We start from the raw sequence: 15,361 nt of genomic DNA, 5'->3' as shown, positions 1-15,361 counted from the left end.
TTCTTCAGCCTTTCTTCTTTGCTTTCTGCGCCCCCCATGCCCTCTGTGTACTGCGTCAATTTGGCCAAGAACTTGAAGATACTTATAGCTGATTTTCTCTTTTTCGATTCAGGAAACTTATAAGCATGATTTTGGATATTCTTAAGTGGTGCTGGTTGCTGGATTCTTCACCTTTTTAGTGCCTATAAATTTTCTAAATGAGGAAACTGTATTTAATTCATCTTGTTACTAGTAATTCTCGTGGAAAAAATATTCCTCCATGTGTATTTCTTACTAATGTTAACCTTATGAATTATTGGGTTCATAGACATATAATCCCATTGTGGTATTCTATTTCAAGAAAATATCCTTAAAAAAAAGATTTCAAGATTACGTCTATTGTTGTATAAAATCCCAAAAAAATTGCGATTTGATTAGGGGAGATAGTTTTTAATCATCTAATTCGTTTTTTCTCTTTCAGATGAATGTTAGGGTTAAATTTTGTTAAGATTCCATCGAGATTCGCGGTATATCATATCTGTTTCACAGTTTGGCCCCTCAAAGGGAGGTTAGTCACTTTGCTGATTTTGTCAAGCGCAGCAAAATTGTACCCACTAACATAAAAAGTAATTAAGGTAGGAAATCATTATTATTATTTTTTTGTATCGTAACTTCATTGCTGGAGTATAGTACTTAGTAATATCGTACATAAACGATAGTTATCGCATGATTCGAGTCGTGGCATGTAAGCAGCAATATATCTCTGGTACTAGAATTAGAACTAGAATTGTCGCACGCAAACGTACGTTAATCTTTCGAGGTATAAGAGAAAGAGTAGCCGGATGCATGTGATGAAAAGAATTTTTAAGTTCTTACCGAATGAAATAATGTGCAAATATCTGATTATCAATTTTGAGAACTGAATTTTAGTTCTCCAGAAATTTTGGACAGAGGAGGAATTCGTGCACTGATTGACCATTATCATGCCTTTGCAAGTTAGATTTTTTCTTCCTATATTTGATGCATGTGCCACGGTCGACGGTTTGGAAACGACCTGTGCGGTGACTTAGGCTCCCTTGGATCGTTAGAGCACCTAAGCCAAGCCGCTCACTCGGAGAGAATGCTTTCTATTGATTGAATTGTTGGATAGATAAAAATGAGAAGAAGTTCTGGGATAGAATGCTTTCTATTGATTTAATTGTTGGATAGATACAAATGAGAAGTAGCACACCCCTTTATATAGTAGAGAGCCTCATATTATATCCATTGATGGACTATCGAACTAGTGGCCAATATTGCATCTCTCCGTCCACCAACTACTAGCATTTATATCGAGAATTCTCTAGAACATGGCATGATTAACGTATCGCCCGTTCCTGGGAATGTTTTGAAAGCTCCATTAGGGTTTGGACGAGCATCCTTCGATGTTGCATGGTCTTTGATGCATAAAAACCTCTCGACCGTGACACATGATTATAGGTTGGTTAGAGGCAATATATAACCACAACTTGACAAGCTTGCTTCCGTAGCTTTTTTGTGTAAGATGCGAAGTTTTCCCTTCAAGAGTCCAAGACTAAATCAATCTATATTGTACATAAAACAAACAAGAAAATTACCAAAACAGTCTTAAACCTATTGCAATTATGTCAATTCAGTCATAAATCTTTTTTTGCGCCAATTTAGTCATAAACCTTTTGCATTTGTGCCAATCCGGCCAATTTTGGCCCGCCGGTCAACGTCCACGTCGGGCGCTGACGTGGACGTTGACCGGCTAGCTAAAGCTAACATAGCAATTTTTAAATTTTTTTTTCAATTTCTTTTTTCAATTTTTTTTCTTTCCCTTCATCTTCAACCTTTTGCCGGTTGACCTCGCCGGCCTCGCCCTCGCCCAACCATCGGCAACGAGCGACAGTGAGGCTTGAACTTGCAGGCGCCAGTGGCTGGGCAAGGACAAGCCTCGTCAGATCTGGCAAGGTCGAGCCTCGCCCAGCCATGGCGAGGCTCGTTGTCGCCATCGCCAGTGGCCGGTGGGGCTGACCTTGCTAGCCAGAGATTGAAAATGAAGGGCAAGAAAAAAAAAAGAAAGGGAAAAAGAAAAGAAAAGAAAAGAATAAATAAATAAATAAATAAACAAAAATTTCTAAAACATAAAAAAAATTTAAAAATTGCCACGTCAATATTGGTCAGCCAGCATCTACGTCAGCGTTGGCCGAAAAAATTGACCGGATGGATCGAATTTGCACAAATGCAAAAAGTTTAGACCTGAATTGACATAAAAAAGTTTAGGAATAAATTGGTACAATTGCAATATATTTAGGACTATTTTGGTAAATTTCCCTATAGCAAACTTTTAAATTTCGGTGTCCACTTCGAATTTAACGTTATACTCGCAAATGTCTGATGCACTCTAACTTGGTGAAGTAGTTGATGGTTTATATCGATTTTTACCGGAAAAAAACATCACAAGTGCCATGATTATCATATGACACTAACTTGAGTGTTATAACTTTTTTTTGATCACTTGACTGTCACAACTTAGTGAAGCACCAGTGGTCCGCGCTTTCGACCAATCTATCAGCAAAAGTTGACTAGAGTGAGAGCAAAGAAAAGGTCCCAGACTCCGCCCCATGCAGTCTTTGCAGAAGCACATCGTCAGTTCACATAAATAAAAAAGGCTCTCTAACTAGCAGCCGTGTGCATGCATGATGCACCTATATCCTATAAAGCTCACACGGATGTACAAACATAGAGAGCGATGCATTGACACATTGCTGCCGAATATATTTAAGGAAGTCTTTAGCTACCAAGTGAAGAGAGCATCACAAGAAAGAGACGAGAATCACCTGCAATGGTGGTACGCTGTCAGCTGCGAATAGCACCACCCTAGCCAGCTTAATGTCTTGGTTGGAACTTAATATCCATTGGACAAATAGATTAGGCTCGCAGCTATGATTGATAAACGTAACAATGTTTCCAACTGAACCGGCATCAATGCAGAACTCCGGAACGTCAGGCTTCTGGTCATCATGCTTGTCCATCAGATCAACTGTCTCAGAGGATGCATCTTGCGACCTTCTCTGATCGTGGATGAGAAATAGATGAAACCCGAAGTGATCACTTGCTTCCATCGGAGGAAAAGGACGCAGCGATTGTTCACTTTGAAAATGTTATGTTAACTTCAATATATATCTCCAAGACCAAGTACACATTTCAGCTGTCCTTCACAGAACAATGCATTTGACAGTTCTGACTTGAAGTTAGCTTTTACATGATAACAGAAAAAATTGTCAAAAAAGTCCTAAACCTATTACACTTTTACCAATTTAGTCCTAAACCTTTTAAGTTTGCCAATTCAATCCTAAAACTTTTTACTTCTTGCCAATTTAGTCTATTTGGCCGGCCAGCGCTGACGTGGCAATTTTTAAATATTTTTTTCTCTTTTTTTTTGCTTTTTCCCTCTGTCCGGTCCGGCGACCGGTCAGAGGCACGGGCCGGCGAGGTCGACCTCGCTAGCCTCTAGCAAAGCTCACCCCTGCCGGCCACCGGCGAGGGCGAGCCTTGTCCGCCGCTGCAAGGCCGGCCTCGCCATGGCTGGGCGAGGCTTGACCTTGCCCAGATCCAGCGAGGTGGAGACTCGCCTAGCCGTGGTGAGGCCGACCTCGCCTAGCCATGGCGAGGCCGACCTCAGCTGGGCAAGACTCGACCTTGCCCAGATCCGGCGAGGTGGAGACTCACCCAGCCATGGCGAGGTCGACCTCCCCGTACCCAGCCCTCGCCGTCGCGAAACCCAGCGACGGTGAGGCCGGCGCGAAACCCAGCGCGGCGAGGCCGGCCTCACAGCGGCGGGCGAGGCTCGCCCTCACCGGTGGCCGGCGGGGGAGAGCTTCGCTAGAGGCTGGCCAGGTCGACCTCGCCGGCCCGCATCTCTGGCCGGTCGCCGGATCAGCCAGAGGGAAAAGGCAAAAAAAAAAAAGAAAAAAATTCAAAAATTCAAAAAAATATTTAAAAATTGCCACGTCAGCGCCGGCCGGCCAAATAGACTAAATTGATAAGAAGTGAAAAGGTTTAGGATTAAATTGGCAAACTTAAAAGGTTCAGGACTGAATTGATAAAAGTGCAATAGGATTAGGACTTTTTTGACAATTTTCCCCGTAACAACATGCATTTCCTTTTTTCGACTTCCAGTCTCAAAAGACAACGCTACCAGGATACTGACGTTGATGATGAACAAGTGCTCCATTCATTCTCAGTGCAATGTCATTTTCCCATTTGAAAATGTTAAAAAAATCCAATGCTGAAAGCTTAAAGTCATTAAAGGGACAGATGGTACGTGCGGATAAGGTCATCATAGACTCCAACCCCATAAGCACGTGATGTGGATTAAAACTTAACATCTCCTACGAATGCACATGAATTGCAGATCATAAGCCTACATGTGAAATAAACTGAGATGGGTGACATGGACCGAAACTTAAATTTCAACACCGTGTTAAAAGTCAAACCCTAAAACTCAAACTATGAGGTCATAAAGCCATAAGCAAGCGATGGGAACCAGCACAATGTAACAAGATTTGGTAACAAACTCTGAATAAATGACAAATCACTTTATTGCCACGACACAAATGCCTAGGACCTATTTCTTGAAGTTGAGATCCATCCATGAAATGCTTAATTGATGAAACCGATAACCCTAAAAGGCTAAAACTTTGAGTACAATATTCGTGGTAAATCCAGTTAATGGACTATATATTATTCAAGCAATCGCGGGCAATTAAATAAATTAAAAAAGCTTGTATCATTTACAAGTTCATACCAATCCCAATAAATATTTGTAACTCGTATGCAAGAGTATAAGTTAAAGATTGAGGTAATATATCCAAATCAACGTCTTCTTGATCAAAAGGAAGAAGAATACCTACAACTTCATCAAGAACAAAGATTTCATACCTTTTTGACAATAGTTCTGCGTAGTTATGTAAATATGGTAATGAATACAAAAGATGATTTCATGACTACATAATGACATCTAATATTCATGGTGTAATTAAGTTAAGCTAGTTGTAAGCTACTCGATGTGTGTGTGTATTTATATGAGGGTTTTGGAGCATTAATGATGGGCCACTTCAAAAGCTTACAATTGGCCCGCTGTCCATGAGAAGCAAATCAAATAGCGGATTGGGTCTCTAAGGCCCATAGACGAAACGAGCTCTATAGTAATTGGACCTCCAATCCCCCAAAAATCCTATAGGATCTAATATGTTATGAGGCCCTTTTTCATGTAATAGTGGTATCACTTAAAGCGATGAATGAAGCAAGTATTTCTTCGACCAAAAAAAAAAGTCCTTAAACAAGTTGGTTTTTGGAAAATTAATTATTTTGAAAGACATTACTAACATCCTATATATCCATAATCTTATATAAAAGCGAGCCATAAATGCTTAATCTTTTTTAGAATCAATTGATATTGTAATTGTTAGGGAGGATGCATTAGAAGCCATACTTTTCACTTTGGGAGATCACCAAGAGGGAGCCAAGTCCGAGCCCGTTAACATATTCAATTAGACCCACATTCACTCAAAAGTTTAAGTCAATGAGTTATGGGCCAACTAAGATATATTAACTGCTTTACACCATACTAATTCCCGTGGGATTTCTCTAATGAGTGGATCCTAACAGTAATTAATAGGGGTTAATAAGTATTTAAATAAATAGAAATGGTAATAATTATTAACAAACGAGAGGTTACGCAATCAAGAGATAGAGGCTCCAAAATATGTTTCTTGATGTAAATTGAAAGTCTTCAATAAGAGTTTGTATTTTCACAGTTCTTCTCTAACCGCATGAATATTATTTTGCTTTGAATTTGTGCGACATGTAGGCCCATGAACTTTCAAGAAAATTAAAATAAATACGAAGCGTTATCAGTTAACCACCCTCCACCCTTTGAAAGTTAATCTGTATTTAATATTAAATATATCATACTCTGTGTTTATTATACTATTTTGCAGTATATAAGTTATTTGGTTTAATTTCAAGTTGGCCAATTATGCTCCAATTGCTTCTGCGTGGTCATTTTCGATAGAGGAGGGTACTTCCATTGTTTTCATATATATATTTTTTTATCAATTCACCTTAGATTTTTCTTTAATTTGCCGCATTCAAATTGATTAATTTATATATAAATTATCGTTGATAATAGAAATAGTTTTCATTGATTAATTATTTCAAGCGATAAAAGCGATTATTTTTTGAATTTTTTTTTGAAATTATTGATTTTCACGAAACAAACGGAGCCTTGGATTGCTTTATTTCAAATCTGATGAGCTATTTTAGAAGATTGTGGTTTCATTTAGAAGCTACGCAGTCAAGGGACATAGTTTAAGTTCGACTAGCTCCCCCTTGTTCATGATTCCGTTTTCGCTGTGTATTCATGATAATTTTTTGTATATCGTCGCGAATTGACTTATTACTATTTGTTTTTTTTTTCAATTGATAAAAACAGACAAGACCGCAAAGCAAAAGCAAAATAGGAGAAAATTGTTTGACACGTATGATGATGAGCCTTACCACGTTGACCATGTAATATGCGGGTATTTATTAAAAAAAAAAGTCAAAAGTTGCTACAGTGACGCTCTGTTTTTCTCATTTAAGCCGAGAGCTTGCTCGGCCGAGACAAAGAGAAAGGAAAAGAAAGAAAGAGAGGAAAAAAGAAAGAAGAAGAAGAAGAAGAAGAGAAGAGGGTTTTGCGCCGCGCGAACCTCACCTAGCCGATTCGATTTCGTATTGCAACGTCCGGTAAGCATTCGCGCCCCTCATCCATCCGATCAGAGAAGTTTTCACATTTAGGGTTTAAATTCGGAATTTTGGGAAATTCAAGCCGCAAAGTCCGATTTTTGAGTCGTTGAGCTACGTATGTATGTGTATATATATATATACAATTGGTAGTTTAGGGTGTCGTGGAGCCGTGAGATTTTACGGATCTTGATTTGGACTTACGGTTTGCCTAATATGAATTTTTGAAGTTGGCTATGCAAGGTGAACAGTGCGCGACCAGCATCTTTTAGGTCGATTTTCATCAGTTTTCGGCTCGATTTTGGGACGGCCAAGTCGGAGTTCTTTTAGTCATTGAGCTACGATTTTGGATAATCGCTTTGGAGAAGCGATTTGTGGGTACCTTTGAGTTGTCTTGTTAGCGTTTAAGCGTCGTTTAACCGTTTCGTAGTTTTTTTTACTTGGTTTTGATGTCGATTCTCATTTAATTGTTAGAATTACGAGATCGTCGGTTCGAGTGAGCGTGGTTGTTTGATTTTTGGGGATTCCAAGTAAGCGGTACTATCTCTTCTTTGGTTTTATAAAAATCATATCTCGAAGAAATTATGATTCGACATAAATATATATGTTGAACTTAAAAGAGCATTTTGTTGCATAAATCGGGATCGAGCATTTACTACTTTTTAGTATTTGAGAATCGTTTTTGGAAATGTATTATGAAATGATATATTTGTATATTGCGTTATGAACTAGTTTATGAAATGAGTTCGGAAATGATTCAAGAAATGCTCTACGAAATGTATTTCTGGTAGATGAGTCGTATTGTGAGAAAGTTATTTGTTTGGTTTGTGAAATATATTATGGATTGGATTTCTGATATTTGATGATGATTGTTTGATGCTCAATATGACTGTGAACCCATTGAGGGGTTTTGGGATATGCATACCGGGTTTAGGTTATCCTTTTGGGCAGAGCCATCGGTTTTGTAGGTGGAGACCTTGCCAAGGGAAGAATCTTGGTAGCCTTGTCACAAGGCTTTATGTTGTGACCATAGTTAGATATTGAGCAATAGATTGGTCGATGGAATGCACCATCGACGTTTGATGTGATATGAGATTCATCAATGGTCTTCCATTGATGTGTGATTTGAGATTAGTCAATGGAATGAACCATTAACGTGGTTTTTATAGAGATTGATCAATGGACTTGACCATTGATAGTTTGAATTGTGATGGTGGATTTAAATGTGTATTTGTGACTAATACAAAGTTATGATGAAATGAAATAACTCTTATGTGATTTTATATGTATTTTAAATCTTGGGTTTGGCTTCTGAAGTTATGGTATTGCTTTGTACACATGCATAGTGATTGCTCGATCTACTTAGAAGAGATGTACTATTCACTGAGCTGTGGTTGCTCATCCCTCTCTTTCCCAATCTTTTCAGGTTCCTCGGCTAGCGGCCGTTAGTACGAGAGCTCTATCGTAGGGACGTTTGGGAGTTTGATTTTTGGGTATGATTTTTGGAGTTGTTTGTAAGGTTGTTGATAGTTCATCGGGTTGGCTGAGTTCTTGTTGTACATGTTCTTTTGGTGGATTATAGAAACTCTGATGTTGTAATCAACCCGTTGGTTTATCTGATATATATATGATTTGAGATATATATGTTGATAACAGGTTGTTGGTTATTGTTGAGGCTGCGTCCTTCGTGTGGAAGGACGGCCGTGTCATCCCCCTTTTCTAGTTGTTTTTGGGGTGTGACAGACCTGAAATTCAGGCGTGCAATTGAGGTCCAAATGCGACAACAACCAGTCTGATTCTCAGGTCGTCGATGATGCAAAAGGATGTTTGCTTCCTGGTCTCTTGCGATGGCTGCTGATTTCCCAGTAAAACACACATCTCACTTTCTATTTTCAAAATTTGGATTAGAAAAGGAAGTGAAAACGTGAATATATTACAAAGACCTTGGTATAAGAAATTGGTTTATTCAGTAATGTGTCGTACCGCAAGCGCTCTTAAAAAGTTTTTTTCTAGCCACTTAACACGAGGTCAAAGCATCGAAAACAGTTTTTGATTAATCTCACCATGTTAGGTTGAGCTGATTATATTGAATTCAACTAATATCAACAATCAAGCGCATCATTCAAAAAATCAAAATTTCAAATTGTAATCAATAAACCTATTAATCCTATAAAAAACTATACAAGTTGCTACGAGCTAAACGTAATCACATGCTCTGCCGGCTCCTACTAAAAGGGCCCAAATGCACTTTTGAGCGGGCCTGGACAAGTGTCCATAGTTAGAAAAACCCTGCTCGCCCAGCCCACATAATCGAAATGCGTTTCTCAAGGGAAGGCGGGCCTAGCAATCGAAGGGCCCGTCTCGATCTGAGTGGGTCCGTCCATCGATCACCTCTGGAGTTAGGCTGGGTGGTTGAAGAGCAAGTGAAGGAGGAGGGACAAGGATGATTAGGTCGAGGTTTAGGTTCGGACAGGTTAAGGTAAAATGCACAAAGAGACAAGAAGAGCCAAAAGGAAACGAGAGGGAAGAGGCAAACAGCGACGACAGTTTGGTAAAGCTCCGCACGCGAGGCCGTCCCTTTCACAGCCTGCGGACTCCACGAGAAGGCGTCGCACGTACACCCCACCCACAACAACAACAACAACAACAACAAAGGTCGTCTTCTCTCCCCCTCCCTCCCTTTACATTATAAGCACGCCTTCGTATTCCCCACCAACCTCACTTCCTCCGCAGTCGCTCTCTCTCTCTCTCTCTCTCGCTCGAATTCCTCTGCGTGTGTGCGCGTGCGAAGAGAAGGGGAAGATGGCCTGCGCAAGCTTCGTCAAGCTCGACGCCTCCTCCTCCCAGTGGATCGGGCAGCGGTCCTTCGCCGCCCAGCGCCGCCCCGGATCATCGTCCCCCGCCCGCCGCGTCTCCCTCCCGATCCGCGCCGGCGCTTACGCCGACGAGCTCGTCCAGACCGCCGTCAGTTCCCCTCTCTGTCTCTCGCTCTCCCTCGCTTGCTGCAATCGGCTGTTTGCGTTTTTTGGACGATTGATCGGTTTGGTGGTCGCTGTTTGCATGTGGGGTTTTTGGTTCGGGATCTCGGACTGTGAGGTTTTGAGAGCTCTTGTCAATGATTGCTTGAAGTTCCGTTGGGACGGGAGTGCACGTTGAATTGACTACCGTTGGGCCAGGAGATAGCTATTGATCGTTGATCTCTCGTTGAATATCTCCATTCTTTTGGGGTGTCAGCTTTGTCGCAAATGGGTGGGGGTGAACCTCCTTCGTTCGGGTTGTTTGGATTCATGAAAGTAAAACGTGACCTGCCTTCGACTTTGTTCAGATCGGAGATGATCCTTCCTGCCTAGCTGTTACAGCGATCCCGAGGAAACTCTCCTGGTGACCGATAATGAAAACTAATGTTGCGCCGGTGCTCACATAGAATGGATGAACAAAGTGTGTCCTTGTTTTCCTTTCAGTCTTTGGGGCCCCAATCAATGGAGACTCATTTTACATTTCATTTGACTTATCACCGCTTTACCTCTTAATTCAGTTTATGCTGGATTTCTCCCACTGAAGTTACTTTGCCCCAAAACAGCCAACTCCATGGAGTGTTTGAAATTCCTTCTGTCCTCCCCCTGAGGAGGTGTGCCTTAATAATTTTAAATTTCATAAGCTTCTTATCAAAAATGTCCTCTCATGCGATCCTATCTTGTGCCCGTGCTTTTGGAATTATGAGATTGAGTTTTGCTATCGCTATTGTCTTTTGGCAATGCATAACAGCTTCATATTTTTGCCATCTGAATATTTCCTTATGTCGGATGAGTCGTAGTGCATTATGACAAGCCCAAATTTTTTTTCCCTATATCTGATCTTGCAATAAAATACAACTGTTGTTAGTCCTTTTCGTTTCTGGTCGAAACTGTTGTTAGTCTACGTAGTATATTTGCGTGCGTATCATGCACCAAGTGCTTGCATATGTGTGCGCTTGCAGAGAGAGAGAGAGAGAGAGAGAGAGAGAGAGAGATAGAGAGAGAGAGAGACCCCTGTCAAGTAATTCTTTCCCCAATTTAAGAGTTGAAACATCATTTACTCACAGTGGGATTTTATTGAAAGTAAATGCTTCTGAACATATTCTACCAGTCCGCTGAGCTTTTTCTTGGTTCATTATGCACAGAAATCCATTGCATCTCCTGGTCGTGGTATCCTTGCCATTGATGAATCCAATGCAACCTGTGGGAAAAGGTTAGCATCCATCGGGTTGGACAATACTGAGGTCAATCGTCAAGCTTATAGACAACTTTTGTTGACCACACCCGGCCTGGGTGAATACATCTCTGGTGCCATTTTGTTTGAGGAGACACTTTACCAATCAACAACCGATGGGAAGAAATTTGTGGACTGCTTGTGTGAAGAGAAAATTGTTCCAGGCATTAAAGTTGACAAGGTTTGCTTTGAGGGGTCCTTCCTGATTGTGTGTGCTTCAAATAGAAACTGTCGTTAATGTGCTTATTATTAGTATACTCTCTTTGTCCAAAGGGTTTGGTTCCTCTTCCTGGATCCAATAATGAATCCTGGTGCCAAGGCTTGGATGGATTGGCTTCAAGGTCCGCTGAATACTACAAGCAAGGTGCTCGTTTTGCCAAATGGTGAGTCAGCTTGTGCTCCAATTTGTTCATTCAGATGTTACTTTCAGCCTTTCTCTAATTTCTCTCTGTGAAAGATCTTATTACATGACTTATAACTAATCTGCTTGCCATTGCTGAATCCACTTGAATGCTTTACACTTGCGCTGATTACCCTTTAATTCTTAAATTATTATGCAGGAGGACAGTGGTTAGCATTCCTTGTGGTCCCTCTGCTCTTGCAGTAAAAGAAGCTGCATGGGGACTTGCACGATATGCTGCCATTTCTCAGGTAACTCTTCAACTTAAGACAAACTGTTTTTGGTGTAAGGACTAAATAAAGTACTTCTTGATCACTGTTTTTATTTTGGATCTGAAATGTGAACTGACTGACAGTTCAACAATATGTCCAAATTTTTGCCTGCATGACTTGTCAGCTTTAGATAGTCCTTGAAAATCCTTTTTTTCTTTTTTTTTTTGGAGGAGGGGGGGGTTGATGCCTTCTACTTAAAAATAGAGTAAACTACTATTATAGATGATTATTTTACTTAAATTTTCAGATGGGCTAGAATTTTCCGATTCAGTAAGCATCTGTCTCAAAGGTTTAAATAGAATGCACTGCTTTCATATCTGGTGTCCCTTAGTTGTTATGTATTGTCTAATGTGCAGGATAATGGCCTTGTGCCTATTGTTGAACCTGAGATTCTTCTTGATGGAGACCACCCTATTGAGAGGACTCTTGAAGTGGCAGAGAAGGTTTGGTCCGAGGTCTTTTTCTATTTGGCTGAGAACAATGTTATGTTTGAGGGTATCCTGCTTAAACCCAGCATGGTAACTCCTGGAGCTGAGCATAAGGAGAAGGCTTCTCCTGACACAATTGCCAAGTACACTCTTACAATGTTGAGAAGGAGAGTTCCTCCTGCTGTTCCAGGAATCATGGTATGTGCATTTTAACATTTATACGTCTTTGTAGCCTAGTGTAGTACATATAAGCCTAACAATTTAGTGGGCTGGTCGCATGTTGTCATTCATTCTTATTCTAATGTTGAATGGCTTTTCTCGTTGCTGTTCTTGTGGTAAATGATGCATATAGTATGTTTCTGCTGAAATAGGCACCAATTTATGAAACTGAGGTAAGTTTGGGCATCTAGGTCCGACTACTATAGATGTACTGATGTCAGAGGGATTCTTATGAACAGATGATGCTAATCGTGTTTGTTGGAGAGGTTAGCATGATCTCAGGTACTTGCATTGTTATGAGAGCATCAATTTCGTTAGAACCTGTTAGATAATGGGCATCTTTTCTCTGTGTTACCAGTTTTTGTCAGGAGGACAATCTGAAGTTGAAGCCACCCTGAACCTTAACGCTATGAACCAGAGCCCCAACCCTTGGCACGTTTCCTTCTCATATGCACGTGCGCTGCAGAATTCTGTGCTGAAGACATGGCAAGGACATCCTGAGAATGTCGAAGCTGGCCAAAAGGCACTGTTGGTGCGTGCCAAAGCAAACTCGTTGGCTCAACTCGGAAGGTACTCTGCCGACGGTGAAGGCGAGGAAGCAAAGAAAGGGATGTTTGTAAAAGGCTACACATACTAAGCCCCCAAATTCGGAGCAACTTCGGTACGATGGGACTGCACTTCAGTCAAAGTGTTTTGTTGTCTGTTTTTCATTTATTTTTCTGTTAAATGAGGATTCAAGAGTGTTTCGGTTCCTTCATTTGGGTCCTTGCCTTAATGCCTCATACTTCCCAATAATACCCGTGAGAACGGGAATAGTTCCTGAACGTTAATTAGGAGAGGGATGCAATAGTGAAAGAAAGACATAAGAGTATGGATCTATAAAAAGGTTTAGAAAGACTTGTTTTCTAAATGATTTTGTAAGCATTCATAGGATACTTTCAATGTGCTGGATTATATGTGTGGACAGATACAGTATGTCGATCAATAAGGTCATGTCTATTGCCATGTTATTACCTTTATCACTCAAGTTTTAGCGAGTGTTTGATACATTTCGCTGCGGAATTGGAAGTTCTTCCTCTAGACCCTCAATTTTATGTTCCAAATTTTTGTTGTTTTTTTGTCTCCCTTTTCACATTCTTTCTCGGAGAAATATTTGCGACGGTATTTTTACTATTAGAATATATGGAGATGATGTAAATACTTCTATTGAAAACTGATTTGTAAATGCCAATAGAAAAATTCCAATTTTGTATATCGAGTTTCTAATTTTGAGAAAAGAAAGTGCGCGTGGCTGCTTCCCCTTCCCCAATTTTAGTACAAGTTTAACATAATAGGCCCAAAAAGCCCACCATTCATAGCCTACTGGGGAAATGGCCCAAACCTTTTCAAAATGATAATCCTCCCGTCATAGGTCGCATGTGATTGAATCACCTCAGTTTCGAAACGAGTATAACTTAATCTCTAATATGACAATCATCTCAATTTCATTTCTCATCATCTTTCTGCTTGGAAGGGTGAATTGTGGCTTCAGTTTGTCCATTACTAACCTATTTATCAGTGAAGTGAATCAAGTGATTACTTCACTTTGACAGTTTGAGAGCACAGACACACGTGAAAATGGTATGGACAGATCATGCATGGCCTGTCAATCAGCAGAAGTTATATCTTGGCCAGATCACATGACTCAAATCCAAGTCGTTGAATTCTTTAATCTCGTAGAGACCAGGCTCTGGAGGTGGTCTCTGACTCTCATAACCTTAGACTAGACTTTCTCGCGGCGTGTTTTGTCTTCTAAGGCAGCTTTTTACCAATTTTCATATGTTCCCCGAATCCAACCCCACCAATCTCCAACACAACAATAATCAATACTATCATATAATATACAAAATAAATCCCCTCTTTTCTTTTTTCTTTGCTATTTGCAAATATGCAATCTGATCGGTCCATTCAGGGGAGTCCACCCATGACAACTTGAGTAACTATTGCTTATGCTAATCCTATTATAACGAAGCACATTAATGTACGGGACCACATCGAATGCCACTAGAGATTTGTAGCTTCTACAGAACTCATAGTAATTGATATTTGTATACTGCTTGGTGCTTAGAGTAACCAAAATGATTAGTTTTGAACGAAAGATTAGTGTCAACGAAATTGTCTGCATTGCCACACTGATTTCGAGGTCAAGATCTCTACGCCCTCTCGTGTTATCGTGTCACGTTGTCATCAAACAGTAGGAATCTTTCTCACATGTGTCCTCCGTATACATATTGGTTTTACTTATATACCTTGAAGCACACTCTCGGTCGCCATGAAAAAGTATAGAAAAAACAGTGACGCTGATTCCAACATTCTTTTTTTTATTTAGCGTGTCGCAACAGATTCAATTTTGTTATGAGCATAGTGCTCCGAGAATTACCAAAAACGTCTATTTAATTATTATTTTTTTTGTTGATTGAGTCATAAACCTTATGTATTTGTGCAAATTCAGTCTGTCCAATCAAATTTGATCGAAAATCGCTGACATAAACGTCGGCCGTCCGTCCCACATGGCGCTGCTGGCGCATGTGGACATTTTTAAATAATATTTTAATGATTTTCGTTCTTTTCTTTCTCTTTTTTTTCTTCCCTTTTTCCTCTAGCTAGTCATCGAGGTCCAACGACCAACTAGAGATGAGGGTCAGCATGGTTGACCATGCCGTCATTGGGCGAGGTCAGCCTTGTCTGTTGCTGGGGGAGGCTCGACCTCACTGTTGCTAGGTGAGGCTCGACCTTGCCAACAACATTCGTGAGGCTTGCCCTCTCGACCAATGAGGGCAAGGTCGAGCATCGTCGGCTAGACTAAATTCTTGAAGGAGTGAGCTCACGGGTATTTCTAATTATTTGTTATTTATTTTTTTATGGCCCAAAACAAGTTGTTATTATCACGGTAAATTCAATACTCACTTAAAGCATTTTTCCAAGTTTTCCGAGAAATTTGACTAATCAAAATAGGGGAACGATGGAAACAAATACGGTGCGTT

The 15,361-nt window shown here is 40.4% G+C and overlaps 1 protein-coding gene across 1 annotated transcript; it reads left to right on the top strand.

Annotated features, from left to right (window-relative positions):
• Window positions 1-9,283: 9,283 nt before the first annotated feature.
• On the top strand, window positions 9,284-13,357 carry LOC115693512 (fructose-bisphosphate aldolase 3, chloroplastic). The gene is made up of 6 exons (XM_030620533.2): window positions 9,284-9,735; window positions 10,931-11,200; window positions 11,293-11,402; window positions 11,580-11,670; window positions 12,048-12,317; window positions 12,697-13,357. The coding sequence occupies exons 1-6, from the start codon at window positions 9,574-9,576 to the stop codon at window positions 12,973-12,975; spliced, it is 1,182 nt and encodes a 393-aa protein (XP_030476393.1). The 5' UTR covers window positions 9,284-9,573; the 3' UTR covers window positions 12,976-13,357.
• Window positions 13,358-15,361: the final 2,004 nt, after the last annotated feature.

Source organism: Syzygium oleosum, unplaced genomic scaffold (assembly GCF_021117445.2).
Source record: "Syzygium oleosum isolate NSW1041296 unplaced genomic scaffold, Sole_v2.1 Sole_v2.03, whole genome shotgun sequence".
In the NCBI taxonomy this organism is placed as follows: Eukaryota; Viridiplantae; Streptophyta; class Magnoliopsida; order Myrtales; family Myrtaceae; genus Syzygium; species Syzygium oleosum.
This window is presented reverse-complemented; position numbering and strand designations above follow the sequence as displayed.